The sequence below is a fragment of the Vombatus ursinus genome, unplaced genomic scaffold (assembly GCF_900497805.2).
Source record: "Vombatus ursinus unplaced genomic scaffold, bare-nosed wombat genome assembly UNPS02014802.1, whole genome shotgun sequence".
Classification (NCBI taxonomy): domain Eukaryota; kingdom Metazoa; phylum Chordata; class Mammalia; order Diprotodontia; family Vombatidae; genus Vombatus; species Vombatus ursinus.
In genome coordinates this window covers 29,133,799-29,151,802 of record NW_020954580.1, presented here as the reverse complement: position 1 = coordinate 29,151,802, position 18,004 = coordinate 29,133,799, and the positions used below count along the sequence as shown (strand labels likewise).

Sequence of the window (18,004 nt, the reverse complement as noted above, 5' to 3'; positions counted from 1 at the left end):
GAAAAGGGAGAAGGAAAAGGGAGAAGGAAAAGGGAGAAGGAAAAGGGGAGGATTAGAAGGTGGAAAGAAGCATTGATACAGCACCAGGCACTGTGCTAAGTGCTTTCTTATTTGCTCCTCACGACTGTGAAGTTGGCTTTGTTATTCTCCCCACTTTACAGTTGAGAAAACTGAAGCAGACACAGATTAAGTGATTTGCCCAAGTCACACAGTTAAGTCAGTGTCTAAAGCTGGATTTGAACTCAGGTCTTATTGACTCCAGGCCAAGCACTCTGTGTACTATGGCACTACCTAGCTGCCTCAAGGAAGGCAAAAGAACAGCTATCCCAATACCACCTTTGGAAGGCCACTGATGCTCTGTTTTTCACTAATGATTATACACTGCACGATGATTTCTTTGGACAGGGCCTCTTGCAGCCGAGTTGTCCTGGGGTTTCGTCTGTTCTTAATATTCCCAAGAATTGGGGTTCCAAAAGCAGATTAAAAGAAAGAACTTGGATGTCACAAAGGAGGTCTTAATAAAATTTGTCAATGAAGATGGCAAAAGGAAGGCATAGAGTAAAACAATTGCAGTCTGGGAGACTGCAGATATTTTCCCACTCAACAGGATTTGTCAAGCAATTAGTTATTTACATCTTTGAAGAATTGGTCTAAATGGCTAGCCAGTCATCAACCTTTGACCAACCTTATCTTTTCTGTATGCATACCCCAAACCATAGCTTGGAATTTTTATTCCTAAGGCAAGTATCACAAACTATGTTTGGGGCAAATGGCATGAAATCACCCTCAATTGGAGAAGAGGGAGTAGAAGAGACCCAGAACATTACACCCTTACACAGAGTCAGACTTCCCAGGTCCACCATAATGGCACTGTGGTGGAATGGAAGTGGTCACTCCTGATTGCCACATGGGAACTTCCTATTTTAATCCATTATTCTTGCTAAGTATTAAGCTCTGTTATGTCTATGCTACAGAAGGACTGAAAGTATTTATCAGTGTTTTGGGGCAAAACCTCTTGGCCACCCCCACCCAAGTTAGAGCTCTATTTGTACTGGAGAGTTTCTATCTCTGTTTATCAACAAGTAACCAGCCTGATTTTAAAACAAGAATATCACCTAGTCCTTCAGCCATCTGTAATTTCTTACTTGTCCTGTAATATCAAGTCTATCTACTGACATACACCTTTCACCACTACTTGTATATACCTTCTTGCATTGTGCATCCTTCATCTTATGAAGTTTCTGATTTTCTTGCTCTTTAAGGGTGTTCTTAAGCACTTCACTTTTGGCCTGCAATGCGTAAAGCAGGACATTAGTATCACATGCTAAACATGGCAACAAGCACTCAGCAATCTTATTGGGAAGATGGTAGACTCTTGATAAACACTCATTGATTACTGGATCAGCATATGAACAGACAAAAGGTGTTCTTTCAGGAACATTAAGAAAGGACAACATTGTGCATGAACCTACGTAGCCTTGCTTCAATGGGTGATTTCAGAGTTCGTTTAATTAAGCTTTAAAAATATCCTCTCTGAGATAAATCGATGTTTATTCATTCTACACATAAAAACCAGAGGCATAGAGAGGTTAAGCACTTTGCTCATGAACCCCTAGCCTGTGGATCAGTCAATATATCAGAGGCAGGCAGTGGTGAAAATGGTGGATATTTTCTTGAAGAACTGACTAGTCTGTCATTTGTGTCCTGTTAAGTGATCTGTTCATTGGTGATGCTATAAAATAGGCCAATTTAGCTAGGATGTAGGGTATGGGAAGGGGAATCATGTAGAATAAGTGAAGAGAGATAGTTTCAGTGCCTTAACAAGATGATACCCAGAAGCAGAGCCCATTTTACATGGTTCCATGAGCAATTATACAATTTGAATGTTGCCTTAGCTGTGAAGAACCCAAAGAGAGCTTCGTGGAAAGCTACATGTAATTCCAAAACTTGCTTACCAAGTTGTGGTCCTTAGGCAGGGCAGGGAGTTTCTGTATAAAAATAAGGGGAAAAAAAGTTTAAAACTCTCCCTCAGTTCTAAGCCCTAGAAAGATGCCACTGACAGATTTACTCACTTGCACTCCCATTAAACAGTAAGTAACATAAAAACAAAGGCAGTCCCAACTGGTAAATTATCCTGAAAATCTTCCATTCAAACAGAATGCCTTAATTTCCACTTACTTCCTTCTTCTCCCCAACTTTCCCCCCCTCCCTCGAAGGAGAATTTTAAATTACCATTCTTTTCATGTCCAAAGAAATAAGAATAGCACACATTTATTGGCATCACTTACAATCCAGCCTTTTTGCATAGCACCCAAGATTGTCTACCTCCCACTATTCCTGTCACTACTAACATGTATCATTCATTGATATATGATATATTTATCCACATACACATAGCAGTGATACATGAAAAACACACTGCAAAGACAGCTTTTCTCTTGGGAAAATGGTACTGGATAGTTGGAGTCAGGGCTAAATGCTTCCAAGCCTTAGAAACAACTAGTCTATTTCCCATATAACAAGCCAGCCAATAATACTCAACTTCTACATCTTTTATCTACAATTATTTCTCTTTCAGTAAAACACAGTGGACATCAAGGAAATAGAGCATTTACTAAATATAGCAAAGACTCCGCTAAAATATGCAAAATGGTCCAGGATAGCATTCTCAGAGGTGTACCATGCATATGGATTAGACAAAACAAATGCAGTAAAATATGGATACACAGTCAGTTAACAGTATTGAGCACAAACTAATTATTAATGGTTTAGAGGCAAGATGGAGTTCATAAGAAGCCAGTTTGTGCCCAACACAGCTCCACGATTTCTATTAACAACTTGGAAGATTGTGTGGCTCATACACTAATCAACTTGCCACTGGAAATGCCTGTCAGGGAAGGATTGTTAAGACTTTAGAAGACAGGATTAAAATTCAGAATGATCCCATTAAATTGGAGAAATGAGCCAAAATAAATAGAGCAAGAACACATAGAATGACCAGATATGCCAACTGGAAAAGAATATGAAGAAGGCCCAAAAAGAAAAGTACTAATACATGCCTCAACCCTCTTCACAGTTGCCCAAAATCCCAAATGCTAATCTCTTAAACTCCTGCTGTCTTACTCCCATGCCCAGGCCTATAGGGTCATTGAGAAAGATCTCAGTAGGTTTGGTCATTGATTTCTTCCCATTACCCCCCATTTACCAAACCCTTTCTCCCAAAGACCTGTAGGTAAGCAAGATTAAAAAAATTGAGTTGGGAGGGTCACTGGGGACATTTACACTGACAATTCACACTTGGCAGCTGAACAGTTGTCCTGGGGGATGCTGAAAATGAAAGATGCCCCACCTTGGAGATTGCAGCTGGCAGTTTGAACATGTAGTAGGAGACCTGCCCCTAAGTAAGTAAGGCTAGTTTTTTCCCTAAAAGGTATTGGAACATCTTTGAGACTTGATTGGCTCAGGGGACTAAAGGTTCCAACTATTGACATCACTTCTTTTTTCACCCAGGTACAAACCAAGCACTGTCTGATGCGTAGTTGATGAAGTTCAATGGGCAACTCAGAAGCTCAGCTGAATCAACTAGGGAGACCTTCAATCTATATCCTTGTTGGCTATTCTTTTTCTTAGCCATTGCTCAGCAAATTTCCTTTGTTAGCTATGAGTTATTTCTTTCAAATATCAAACTTGACTTGACACTTACTAGCTGTGTGACCCTGGGCAAGTCACTTAATCCTAATTGCCTAAAAAAAAAAATCAAATATCGAACTTGAACTATCAAGAGTCAAGCTCAACCCAGAATAACTACATTGACTCAAAAATAAAAATCAGAAATGAATGCAGTAATATGAAGATGGTACACTTCTGGGAGTTCATCTCCACTCTGAGGAAACATCCCGCAGAATGAGAAGCTGCTTTCTTACTTTGAACAGGATCACGCCAAAGTTTAAAAAAAAGAAAGAAAAGAAAACTTTGGGCTTTTTTCTGTTCAACTTTATTATTCCTTAAATTTTTATCATAACCATCTATTATATAAGATGTTAAAAATGTGTTTTTTCTTAGCTCCTAAAGGAGTTCAGTCAGTCAAGGAAAAAAAAAAGAACCAAGCTGTCCTGTGCCTTTATGTTTGAAAGAAATCTCTTTCATGTAGTCATAAAGGCACAAATCTACAAATAATCCCCCTGAAAATTAGTAATCATATAAATATATACCCATGTAGTTTTTAACCACCACTCTCCCCCCAAAAAATTCTTCCCTTTTATAAATTCTTCAATTAATAGCCCAAGTTCACTTTAATGATACAGGAAGTGTCATAAAACAGAGATTATCCTTTTTCTATCACTAGTAATCAATGCTTATAAAGGGCTCATTCAGATTTTGGCTGACTGAAGTTCACTTTTCCTTGAGAGGAAGTGAAAGTTACCCAAGTTTGGGGTCTTGCAGACCTGGAGCTTTCACTGTGATTCAGCTCCCAAGCTCTCAATACTGTCCATCCACTGGGAGCCACAATCTGGAGGCCACCAGTAACTCTGTCATCATCAAATCTCTAACAACTAGCCCCCGCAAGCCACATGAGGGGGAAATACAGACATACTACAAGTATTAGCTTGGCAACTGTAAATCTCAAAAGGGTATCTCACCTTCAGTCTCTAAGCTACTTGACAGGCTTACTGCTAAAATCATGTCTCTACAGATAGACCAGCCAATCTCATCCATGGCCATGGAGCTGTCAATAACAACAGTATCATTAGAGCCCAGAAGTGCTCTCTCGAAGGTTCTAGCACCAAAAAAGGCTGGTACCTTAAGTAAATCATGACCAAGATAAAATGACAGGTCGGAATGCTACTTTAACTAGGAAATTAATTCTACAAAGATCATTTCACTCTCCAGTTATGAGGGTGTCATTCTGCGATTCAGTAAATGACCTGCCCAGAATCAAACTAAAAGTTACTTCTGAAGAGTAAACTTACAGTACTTTACAAGTGCCACAACTTGATCACAAACATCAGCGAGGGAGACAGAAGGTGTTTTTAAGCCCAATTTGTAGGAGGAGAAACAGAGAACATGCAATTCCCTGAGGGTCACAGTTCAATACCTTATAGTCCAATGTCCTACATCGTCCTCCAATGCTCAAGACCGAGCATTCTGCCTCCCTGGGGTTCAGCCATGGAATGATTCCTAATCAGCACAGACTCATGAAACATGCTACCTGTGATATTGCAAGCCACTTACCCATATTGTGCATTGTGTGTCAGGATGAGAAGTTTGATGGGAGCTTCTGGTAGGAACCTTTGGTTCCAGGCTACTCAAGAATTCAGAGGATTTGCTGACAATATAAATAGATTTGTTAGTTCTTTTAAGAAGAGGGAAAGAGAGAAAGCACCACCACATTTTTATTGCACCTTTGGATCCCAGCCTGAACTTTTATTGAGCAATGACTAAAAAAAAAAAAATCATAGGTAGAACAGAAGGTTATGCTGAGAACAGAGCAAAGTAGAAAATCAAAACACAGTGATGTGATAATAAGTTGTTCTCAAGGACTATTACTTTGGAAATTTCAACGCTTGTTTAGTGATGTGTGAGCCCATGATTATTACAATCCTTTCAACTTTGTGTTGCTGATGTGGAGATTAATGTTCTTTCTGATTCTCCTACTACTGGTACCTGATTTCCTACATGGACACTTAAAGCCAGGCACTCAGACTTCCATATCGTCTGGAGAGATAGATTAATCTACTCTTCCAGCTCAAGTTTTCTATTAAGCATCATTTTACCTGCCTGGGGCCACTTTACCTCTTGTGCTGTTATTTCCCCTCTGCTTCTCAGTATTGCAAAAGACTTCACAGGTTAGAATCCAACCCCTACCCAAAGCAGGAATAGCTAGCTAGCTCTGTTGTCAGGGCTATCCTTGATTGTCCTACAGATCTATTATCATTGTAAAAGCTTAATTTTCAGTCTTTTATACATCCACCTAATGCATCCTCAGTTTTAATAAGCTCTTTATTATTCTCGCATTCCTCAAATTACTATACACATCCACTTATCTGCTTACAAATTCCATCTCCCCCATTCTATCTCCCTTCCTCCCCTAAAATATAAGGCCCTTGAGGGCAGGGACTGTTGCCCAGTTTCATCTTTGTATCCCTAGGACCTGGCAGTGTTTTGAACATGGCGGGCTGGGGGATAGGGACTGTACCTTCCACAGCAGATTTGCACTTTTTCAATTTACAATCCTACAGAATTGCCATGGGCACAGGGAAGTGACTTGCCCAATTATGGAGCCAGAATGTGTCAGAAGTGAGAATTTCATTCAAGTCTTCCTGATTCTGAGACAGACTCTTTCTGTCCTCCATACCAAAAGGAACTCTGTACAGAGGAGACACTTAAATGTTTGTCGGATTGGATTATAGTTCGATTAGGAGACCTCCTCTGTCTCTGTCTCTCTCTCTCTCTCTCTTCCCTCCCCCATTGCCGCTCTCATCTCCCTCATTTTGTCAATTAATTAATTAAACGGGCTTCTAGTTATTACTTCAAGTTCTCAAGCTTCCACTTCCTTAGATGACAGAGTGGGTAAGAGCACTGAACCTGAATGAGGAAGACCAAGGAGTTAAAATCCCACCTCAGACACTTGTTAACTATGTGACCCTGCACAAGTCATTTCAACTCTGTCAGCCTCAGTTTCCTCATCTATAAAATGATGATAATAGCACTTATTTCACAGCATTGTCATGAGAATTAAATAACACATGTAAACTTTATTACCCTTAAAGCACTATATAAATGACAGCTATTGGCATCATTATCACCATTATTATCATTCTTCTTCACCACTAATAAAAAGAAAAGCAGAGACAGTAGGATTTATCATCTATGAATTCACCCCATTCTTCAATTCCTATATCCAGGCACTCTTCATCTTGTGCTCAAGCTGCTCAAACCTATTCCTTATCAGCTTCCTAGGTTCCAGTCTCCCTTTTTTTCTCTTTAATGTGACAGACTAATATAAAGGTCTGACCCTCCCAAGTGATAAGAGGAAAAAAAATCCAAAACCAGGTACAAAATAGCTTGTCAAAAGCAAACGAGAAATTAGAAATAAAACAAAGTGCCAGCATCATTCCAAATAATTACTTAACAGGAAGATGGCATTCAAACAAGGTGAAAGGATCGAGCTATGAGTGGAACTAAAAGTGAAAGGGACTACATGACTCTGAACAGTACAAGGATAAGTCAGCTGAGACCAGCAGCCTTTCCATTTGTCTGCCATGACTTATCTCATCCAGGATAGACAAGGAGAGGAATGGAGTTGCCGAGTCAGGAAGCTGCCCCACTGTCTATGACTTGATGAAGTCATCAGTCAAAAGCTTTTTTTTGGGGGTTTTTTTTTGTTTTTTTTTTTTTTTTGCTTTGGTTTTTTAAAGAGCTACAAGAGGTTTGCAATAAGATTACTGACCGACTGTCCTTAGTTGGGTGCAGACCAAGAGAGAAAATAACAGGGAAGAAATTCAATGATAATCAAATGAAGGAACCCCAGACAAAGTCAAACATCCCAGCAATCCCCTGGAACCTGGGATTTTTGCTACTGAGAAGTCATTGAACGGGTAAAGAATCTTCATTGTTTGCTCTAATGACACCACCCTGGGCCATGCTGCTGAATTTGGGGCAGACTGTAATCCCATGAGAAACACTGCTACATGGGTAAAAGTTTGAACCTGTAAGGCTGAAGGGAAATTACCATAAGGTGGCACCTAGGCAGGCTCCATACTATCTTCTGATGGGTGGGTTAGTTGGTATAATGGTCTCAATCCAAGTGTCCCATTCTTCTCTGGAGATAAGGAGGTAGAAAAGGTGGGTGGGGTTGCAAATAGATAAGTGATCAAAGGGTATGAAGAAGCAGTTTCAAAGGAAGAAATATAAGTTACTGATAACCACATGAAAAATGCTCCAAATCCCTAATGATTAGTGAAATGAAAATTAAAGCAACTGAGATTGGCAAAGATAAAAGAAGTACGTCGGAGGGGTTGTGGGAAAACAGGCACATTAGTGCATATTAGGGAAACTGTGAATTGGCTTTGTCATTTTGGAAAGCAATTTGAAACTATGCTTCAAAAGTCACTACATTCTTCATACTCTTTGATCCAATGATATTACCAGTAGGACCTATACCCTCAAAGAGATCAAAGAAAAAGGAAAACAAAAATTTTCATAGTAGCTGTAGTCTGGTAGAAAATATTGCAAATCTAGGGAATGGTCACCGCTTGGGGAATGATGAAACAAATTATCACATATGAATGGAGTGGAATGATATCACATAATAAGAAATGGCAAAAACAGACAATTCCAGAGGAAAATGAGAAGACATCTATGAACTGATGAGAGTACAGTAAGAATAAGTAGGAAGGCAATTCATACAATGAAAACATGGTAAAGAAAAACAACTCTGAAAGACTAGAAGTCTGATCGATGCACCAGCAACCGTGATTCCAGAGTTTCAAAGGTGGAATACTGAAGAGGTTAGGGATGCTGACACAGTTTGGGGGTGCAGGGACCCTGAGAATGCCAAGACAGAGTTACCTAGAACAAATTCACATATTCAAGCCTTCTTTTAGTCAAATGGCAAAACATGTATTATAACACTTCAGCAAAAGCCAGGAAGGGTCGTTAGGGAACCTGCAAGATAGTGAGGATGGTGCTGGGGCTTTTATGGAAAAAGGACAAAGGAAAGGATGCCGAGGATTCTAATTAGGTAATCTAGGGGTCCAGGTGTCTTTTGGGAGCAGGTGCCTATGATCAATGGATGGGAAAATACAGGAGAGTGCAGAGATAACTTTGTTGATAGCAGACATTGAGGGAGTTGTCAGAGGCATGGACCTTGGGGATCTGGTGCAAGGGAGATTCCCTGGGCCAGCTAAGGACAAAAATCCTTGGACCAGTCACTGGTGGGTGTCTGTTCTACTAAGAGAACATGTTCTGCAACAAGAGAAAATTTTCTCACAGGGCAAGGGCCTAAGAAATTGGGAGGCGTCCAGAGACCTGATCTTAGGGCTTGGGCCGGAACACTCCAACAGTCTAATCGCCACATCCTGCCAAAAGTGATAGATGTAACATGCAGAATGATACGTAGCAATGTGGATCTTTTTAAACTCTATATATTTATCATGAAGGTTTTCTTTTCTTTTTAATTGTACAATGAGGGAGAGGAAGCAGAGTGGGAGGAAATAAAGACGTGCTTGCTAATTTAATGTGATGGCTTTTTGTTATTGTTGTCATTTCAGTCCTGACTCTTCGTGACCCCATTCGGGGTTTTCTTGATCGAGATACTGAAGTGGTTTGCCATTTCCTTCTCCAGCTTGTTTGACAGACGCAGAAACTGAGGCAAACAGGGTTAAGGAACTTGCCCAAGGTCATATAGCTAATAAGTGTCTGAAGCTGGAGTTGAACTCAGGAATACGAGTCTTCCTGACTCCAGACCTGGCATTCTATCCACTGCATCACCTAGCTACCCTTAACACTAATGCTAAAAATAAACAAAATTAGACTTTTTTTTAAATTGAAGAAAAAAGAAAATGGAGTTAGGGATGGAAATCCACATAATTCTCCCTCCCTCCTTAACAGATCATAACCTTGGAAAAAGAAGTGTGGAGATGGAGGGATAAAACCATGTCATCACACTAGAAGGATGTTCTTTTAATCTAAAAGATGCCTGTTAGAGTGGGAGATCCCTCTTCCACTATCCTTGAGGCACTAGGAACCTAAAGAGTTCCCCTTGGTTCAGTTCTATTCCCTACCTACAACCTCAGACCCACCCTGGAACCTAATGGGTTTTGGTTCTTCTTTTCTCTTGGGACTAGGAAGGTGAAAAGGTGAGAGGCACAGGGAGGAACAAAACCTGTGCCTGCCAGACTGATGGTTTGTCCCCTGGCATTCATATAATACTTGATTTCTATTCAGATAGCTTTAAATTTTACAAAGTTAAAGCAGGTATGGATAGTCCACTTAGGGAGGTTGTGTGTTTGTCTTTCATTCTGGAAGAGGACCATGACATCAGGGAGATGATGACATGACCTGCAATTGACTTTGATTTGAGGGAGGGAGGACTGTGCAAAGTCACCAGTCTCACTTTCTTCTTCAGAGCCATCTGGGTCCGGTGGCCAGATAGTCACCACTTTTCAGACAGGCCAAAAGAGAGCAATCAATCAAGCTTTCCAGCAGACAGATATGCATAATAAAGACAGGAACATTGGCTGCGTAGGTGGATAACACCTATCTGCCCTCCTACAGTCAATCTTTTGTTTTGGCTCAAATTCAGACCCAGTTTTCCATCCCAGAGAGGATCTTGGGAATATCTAAAAAGCATCTAACACTCAGTTATTATAAAACTGAAGGCTCTGAGTAACACCCAGACATAGAGATCAAAACTGAAAGTCCTAATCTTAGTCTGAGGACAATCTGCCTAGCTTTTCTTTGCTGGGTGTGGTGGTTCTGACTAAAGACCTGTGAGCCTGGCCATATCAGGGAGAGGTTCTAGCAAACTGATGTCCTAGCAAACTGAAACTGAGATGCCTTAGGTGGTGCAAAGGAGATGAACTCAGTACCAGAGGAGCAATGGGCCAATGGAGACTACACAATGAGGTCAATAGAGTCCAGTAGAAGAACATTCCCAATGAGGAACTGTCCCAGGAATAGTAGAAGATGACATGCCAGGTCATGGCATGGGAGGTATGAATTGACCCTACATGTATTCTCCAAAAGAGCCTACCTTTACCCCCACTCCCATTCTGGGCCACTCTCCTCTCTGATGGGAATATTTATGGATGAATGTGTCGTGGGGCTTATGGGGACAATGTTCTATAGCAAACTTGACTATTTCCTATTTCAACAAATGACTTTGCTTTATACCATCAGAAAGGTCTGGGTTAAATCAAGCCTCTGCCTTATGAGGAAAAAAAAAAAACCACAAACAAGTCAGTGGGGTTCTGTGAGCTATTGTTTTGAGTGTATCAGGAAAGAATACCTTGAAAATGAGGTTGCTATTTTAGGGGGCCCAGGTGCTAACCAAGCAAGCAACACTGTGAGCTCTGAAGAAACACGTTCATTCTGATCATTTCACAAACAGGAGCAGTAGTTATAAGTAACATCCTCAAAGTTAGAGCCTTTTCCTAAATTAGCATTTGATTTGTGAGTGTCTAATATAGCAGATATGGACTTCTCAAAGAGCAGCTAGGTGGCACAGTGGATACAGTGCCAGGCCTGGAGTCAGGAAGGCTCACCTTCTTGAGTTCAAATCTGGTCTCAGACACTTACTAGCTGTGTGATCCTGGGCAAGTCACTCAACCCTCTTTGTCTCGGTTTCCTGATCTGTAAAATGATCTGGAGAAGGAAATGGCAAACAACTCCAGTATCTTTGCCAAGAAAATCCCAAATGGAGTCACAAAGAGTCAGACATGATTGAAACAACTGAACAAAAACAACAAAATGTCCTTCTAAGAGTTCTTGAGAAAACAGCTTAGAAACACTGAGAGAAATCATGTGAAAGAGGACCTTAGTGTCAGAATATGAACGATTATTTTTGATCTTTCATTTGAAATTTGTTTGGGGCTTCTTCATGGTTTTGTTTTGATCTGTTTTTCGGTTTAGACCTAGGATTTCAGCAGAGTAGGGAACTCCCAATGTGGAAACACATTTCATCAGTTCAGATCAGCTTAACTTGCCCATAGCCACAGAGCTGGTATGTATGTAGGCATACATGTATGCACGCATGTATGTGTGTATCCAAGCCTTGACTTGAACCTAGATCTTCCTAATAGGCTAGCTCTTTTTGCACTGTCACCATGCCTTAATTGAGATAAATCAACAGAAAAAAAATTCAGCTATAGGAAAAAAAAATTCTTGTGAAAGATGGACCCTTGAAGCCCAAGGACAAGATGCTTGCTCAGTCAAGCAGCACAGAACTCCAGACAGATACTGAATATTTTCTATTTGACAAAAAAGACACAACACTGGACCTTGGACTTTAAGGTATTGAAGGAAGAATTAAGTGGAAAATAGTACTTGGAAGTATAGTAACTAATGGAGCCCTCATTAGATCATAGATTCTTTGAGCTAGAAGGCGACTAAGAGGTCAAGTCCAAGCTTGCCCTTTTTATTTTCCAGAGGAATAAACTGAGGCCCAGAAAGTCAACATGACTTGCTCAAAGTCACCCAGATAGTAAATGGTAATGGAGTTTGAATGCAATGAGGATTTAATCCTCTGATTTCCAACCCAGTGTTCTTTCCACACTACCCCTCAGACTGGTCCACTAGGCAGTAGGCAGTCTGCATCTGAATATCCACAGTGGTCATTTTTTGAAGCCAAAAGAAGGTTCTTGTGATGCCATCTTAAGATGTACTTTCTTCAAATATAGGATCCAACATTGCTTAGCTCTTCTGCTTTCCAACAACCCCACAAATCAAACATAAACATCATTCACTCATCAAAAATAATACATCAAAAAACCTGGCATATGAATATGCCTGTGTTCAAAGTAAAAGACCCATGCACTTCCTTAGCTACAAAGGACCTCAATGACTCAGCCATCCCCAAGGGAATGAAGCTTTCCAACAGTCATATTATTACTTTTTTTCTTATTTTTGCAGTAGATCTTTAAGGCAAAGAATGTTCCCCGACAGGAAGACTTAAGAGCAGTCTGTGAAATGGCCCACATCCTCTAAAGCTTATAGTCTCACCTCCCTAACTAGAAGAAAAACACATGCGATAACAGTGCAAGGAATATATTAGTAAGTGGGGCCGACCCTAGGTGTTTGAACATTACTGAGATCATTGAAGGGTGAAATAGACAAGGAAGACATCATGAAGAAGGGGACAGACTTGAGTTGAGGCCTGAAGGATGGCTGGATTTTGCTTAGGGAAACTGTGGTCTGAGTCAGATGATCTGGGTTCAAGTCTGTATTCTGACACTTTGGCTTGTCAGAGTGTTTTTAGCCTCTGGAGGCCTCACCTATAAAATGGGGATAATTATATGTATGCCATCTATTCACAAGGTGGTGGCAAAGAAAGCTCTCTCCAGTCTTTAAGGAGCTATACCGTATAGTTGAAAGGTATCGTTACTGATCAAGAGAAAGAGAAAAGGGTCATTCCAGGTAAGAGGGAGCAACGTAAGCAAAAGCTTAATGTGGTTGGTGTTCAGTCATGTTCAACTCTTCATTTGGCAAAGATACTGGAGTGGTTTGCCTTCCTTCTCCAGCTCATTTTACACATGAGGAAACTGAGGCAAACAGGGTTAAGTGACTTGCTCAGGGTCATATAGCTCAGTAAGTGTCTGAGGCCAGATTTGAACTCAGGAAGATAAGTCTTCCTGACTTCAGAGGCAGCACTCTATCTACTGCACCACCTAACTTACCCAAAAAGGGGTGGAGTAGAGCTATAAGGCAGACAACAAGGACAAACTATATAAGGTTGCATAGAACTCTAAGAACAAGAGCTAGAACATTCTAGGTATGGAAGGGGCAAAGGTATAGGTCTGAGGATGCAAAAGTTGTGTTTCAGGGAAGAAGACTTCTTTGGTTGATTCAGAAGGTTTATGCTTACAAGACAAAGTAAGAAGCAGTCTGACCGTGAGGGCTCTCAACTTCATTATGGAGAACCTTGAATGGCAGACTTAGGAGAGTGTCACTTCTAAGCAATGCAACGCCACTGAAGGTTTGTGTGCGAGAATGAAAAGTACCGTTTTAGGGAAGATGAATCAGGCAGTGACGGGCAGATCCTGGAGGCAGCAGACTCAGGAAAGAGGCCATGCCAAAAGCACAGACAGAAGTATGGAGGCCAAGAATATAAACTTCTTAAGGACAATAGCTGTGTTTTAGCTCATATTTGTAGCCCGAGGTCCTGCAGATGGGATGGGCTTAAAACATCAAAAATTGAATTAAATGGTTACTGTAATAATCCATATAGAAAGTGGTAAGAACCAATACTAGGGTGATGGCAGCGGGATGCAAATATTCAAGAGACCTTTAGAAGGCAGAATTGGCAAGGTGGGACAATTTGACTAAGACCATCAACATGTCATCATGTAGGCTGCTGGGATTGAGATTTAAGTCCCCAGTCCCATTTTTCTTATGGGAGGTGTAGAGGTGTTCTCCATAAAACCACTCTGAGCGAAACATAAAAGAGGTCAGTGGTTTCATTAGCAGAGTAGAGAAAGTTATAAATAGTCTGACTTTCTACTCACCTTATTTCCGAGAATTATAAAATGTGAGATTGGATTCAAGCTTAACATATGGATAAGGTATCAATTTAGCCCTTAAGTACTTTCAGGAAGCTCCCATGAAGGGTAATATAAGTTTTGTGAGCGTATCTGAAGACAAAATTTGGCAACCAGCGTGCATATTCAGCAGAACTTGCTGGACTCAGAGTTCAAGGAAACCAAAATAGATGAGAACCTGCTCTGAACTAATCATCTAATTATTCAAATGGAAATAAAGGGGATTCGGGCAGCAAAAGCCACTGAAATGGAGAAAGTTTCAGCAAGCGTTATCAACATACGTGAGTAAGAAGGTAACCTTGTTTGAAGGTTTAGACAATTCAATACCCCTAACACAACCACTCTATGCCAGGAAAATACTAGCAATCCTATACTTGCCATATTAATAACTTTCATCATCATTGATATATGGCACGGCAAAAACAATAGGGGCTAACGCTGGGCTTAGAAAAGCCTAGGTTCAAGTCTTACTTCTGACAAACACTAGCACTGTGACCACAGACAAGTCATAATCTTTCAGTACCGCTAGATAACTCTCTAAGACCCTAAGTTACAGATGAGTTACCATTCCCTAATGGTGGAAGTAGTTTTCACACACTGGAAGTTCCCTACAATGATAAAACAACTGATCCAAACAAAATAAAAATAATACTCAAATGGACCTATGGACTCATCAATATGGATGCTTCTGCCTACAATGTATATCATAATCCATCCATTCCTGTCTCTTCTGTGCTGCCCATGCCTTCTCATGAGCTCACCACAACAGGTCTACCCCAAGGTGCTAGCAGCCTTCCTTGCTTTCCCTGTCATCTAGAGGATATCAGTGGAGTATGTGGGTAACTCACTAGCCTCATTTTTACCCCATGGGCAGCCCATCTTTTGTGTTCACACATTTCTTTGTCAACATCCTTCCTTTATTCTAATTTTTCTTAACAATTCTTTGTTATGCTAACAGCCTGTTCACAGCCACCACACCACTCTCCATTGCCTTCTGAGTCATACATATTGGAAAAAAGAAGGATGAATGTTTATTGAGACCTACTTTCTGTCTATAAAAAACTTTTAGGAAACTCTTGTTTATGCCCATAAATTCCACATATGCATTGAGAGCATCCTTCACGAGGGCATTATGGGAATAGCACCACATCTTTGCCATCACACAATCAACCAAAGAGGTAAATCAAGATCCCACTGAACTGATTTGATAGAAAAGTAGACTGGTTCAGTAAAGCAAAACATTGCTTTAAATGCTCTCTTCCAACAAGGTTTCTCCAGCACATAAAGCAAAATTATTTAAGATTTCTTGAAAGTTATAATGGAGATAACTTTTTTTCCAGTGATTGTTAATAGTAGGTGAGCAATAAAACTCAGACCTATGCTCCCCAAAGGTGTTCACACTGTAATGGGAAAATCCATCACAGGATTCAAGTTGAAGAGGGATCACCTATAGATTTTGAGGTCCTCCTCCAGATGTTCTCAAACTTTCTCCATTTCAGTGGCTTTTACTGCCGGAGTCCCCTTCCTGAGTTCACCACACCATGACGATTGGATCAAGTCCCTACACACTATAAAACCTCCTGAAAAAGATTTATAACCCCTCAGTAGAGTTTGGCCTAACCATCTACACAGGAAAAACCAAGTTGATAAAGAATGTCACTGGATAAGTGAAAGATGTCATACTTCACTGTATGGGTGTATGAGAGTTTGTTTCAGATATTATTAGCCCCATTTTACAGATAAGGAAACAGGCTCAGAGCAGTTAAGTGATACAGCTAGCTGTCACACAGCTAGCGGTATGTAAGGTAGTATTTAAATTCAGATCAGCCTCACACTCAAGTCCAATAGTATGTTCCAAAACTTCATTTGTAAATCAGTTGTTGGGGACTCAACACATTTTTTCCAGAAAAAAAAGAAAAAAAAAGTTATAAATGGCACATTAAATGCTGCTATATTCATTTTATATCCATTTATGATTATTTCACTCTATCCACCATACCATGTGATCAGTTTATCATTAACTGAAAAATGTAGAGAACATAAAATACTATAATAGATGTTTGTTGATTATAGAAAAGCATTTGTTTCAGCAGAAGAAAATGCCATGTTTCTCATCCATATATAAAATCATTCAATATTCCTCAGAAAATATGACAGAAATAACCCTGTTCAATGACCCTGATAGCAGACATCAAGTAAGTCATAAATAGGGAGATGTATGCTTGCCAAAGTATTTGCCACCATGATGGAAGAGAACCAGCATAGCATCAAAATGAAAGTAAGTGGAGTGCTCCTGTTTGTAGGTGACACTGCATCAACCCCAGAATGTCACAAAACCTCCTGCAAGAATCTCAAATTATTCACTGGAGTTTTGCCTGTCCATCCACACAGGAAAGACCAGCTCTTAAAAAAAATCCCAAATCACACATGCCCCATTATTTAGAGATAAAAAGACTTCTTAGACACAACATGATTATACGTAAGAGATACATGAAATCAATCAGCAGAATCAATGCTCCCCTTCACAAACTCATTGCCCTGGTCAGACTGGCCTATCAAATACAACATTCCGTTTCCTGCCTTTGCACAGGTGGTCCCATCAGGTCTGGAATGCCACCACTGCCTCATTGCATTCCTAGCTTCCTTCAAATCACAGGTCAGGGGTCACTTCCACGGTATCATTCGTTCTTCCTGCTCAAGTGGTGAATTCAGGCATTACTTCATGAGTACAAAGCATGCGACTGTTTAGCATCGAGTGTCCTTGGAGTCTCTAGAAGCTCATTCTCCCCGAGATGGCTCCTATAGACCCACTATCATGCATGCTCCAACTCTTTCTACAGGTGTATCTAGGACAAACAGTACAGATGGCAGTGAGTCAGGTCCAGAGGTGAATATGAGGAGGAAAACAGGCTGGATTGCTTTAAGGAAATCGCAAAGTTCCTTTACTGACAACAAGCTTCTCATGAAAGCAAAAGGATACCTTCTAAAACTAATATTCTACCAGTGTTGCTATAAAGCAATAAGACAGAACACAACTGCCACCAAAGGATTGAAAATTTTCACAGAGGGCAATAGATAAGTACATGGTAGATGTGGGCAGGCTGGAGCACTTAACCAAGAAGGAACAATGAAGAGGAGAAGACGTACAGGTCATATGCCAAGAACAAACACTGTCAGGCAAAGAATCAAAGTATTCCACTGCTCCCCTTGAAATATCAGGAGAAAGTATGCAAGCTCTCTAGAATGTTGGAAGGATTTCCTGTTGCAAAGTTGGTGAAGGATATGGACAAGAGTAATAAAGGAAAAGCAGGCATAGATGGGTTGTCAATTGATCCCAAATCAATGAGATCCATTTAAGTATATCCATTATGGCACCTCTCTCTAAGTTCCTGACACTGATGAAATCACAAGTCTGTAGTGTCTGCCACCAAAAAAAAATTTTTCTTCCACATATTTCTTCTAAATACTCCACATTAGTTATTTTTATCCAGGATTAAGAAAATGAGAAAAAATTTATTTTGATATTACCTGTGTGACTTTCCTTCCTATTTAGCTACAAGTTACCAGATCAAATGAGAAAAATCCAGTCTTACTTGGGCAAAAAGTCACTTGTTACTCAATGAGAGGATATCTCCAGAGTAGCTACACTGTTCAATGCCAGCATGAAAAGTTAGAAGAGACCAGCCCACAAATCTATTCTAAATTGTTAAGCAAGTTCTCAACCCTTGCTGGGAGTCCCATACTCA

General features: G+C 40.3%; 1 protein-coding gene across 1 annotated transcript in view; it reads right to left on the bottom strand.

The window, feature by feature from the left end:
* EPSTI1 (epithelial stromal interaction 1) overlaps positions 1-18,004 on the bottom strand; it is a 107,918-nt gene that overhangs the window by 36,645 nt on the left and 53,269 nt on the right. Inside the window, exons 7-9 of the mRNA XM_027873865.1 lie at positions 5,233-5,326; positions 1,956-1,988; positions 1,206-1,289 (exon numbers count right to left, since the gene is read on the bottom strand). Coding sequence (XP_027729666.1) covers positions 1,206-1,289; positions 1,956-1,988; positions 5,233-5,326 — 211 coding nt within the window. The remainder of the gene's footprint in view (positions 1-1,205; positions 1,290-1,955; positions 1,989-5,232; positions 5,327-18,004) is intronic.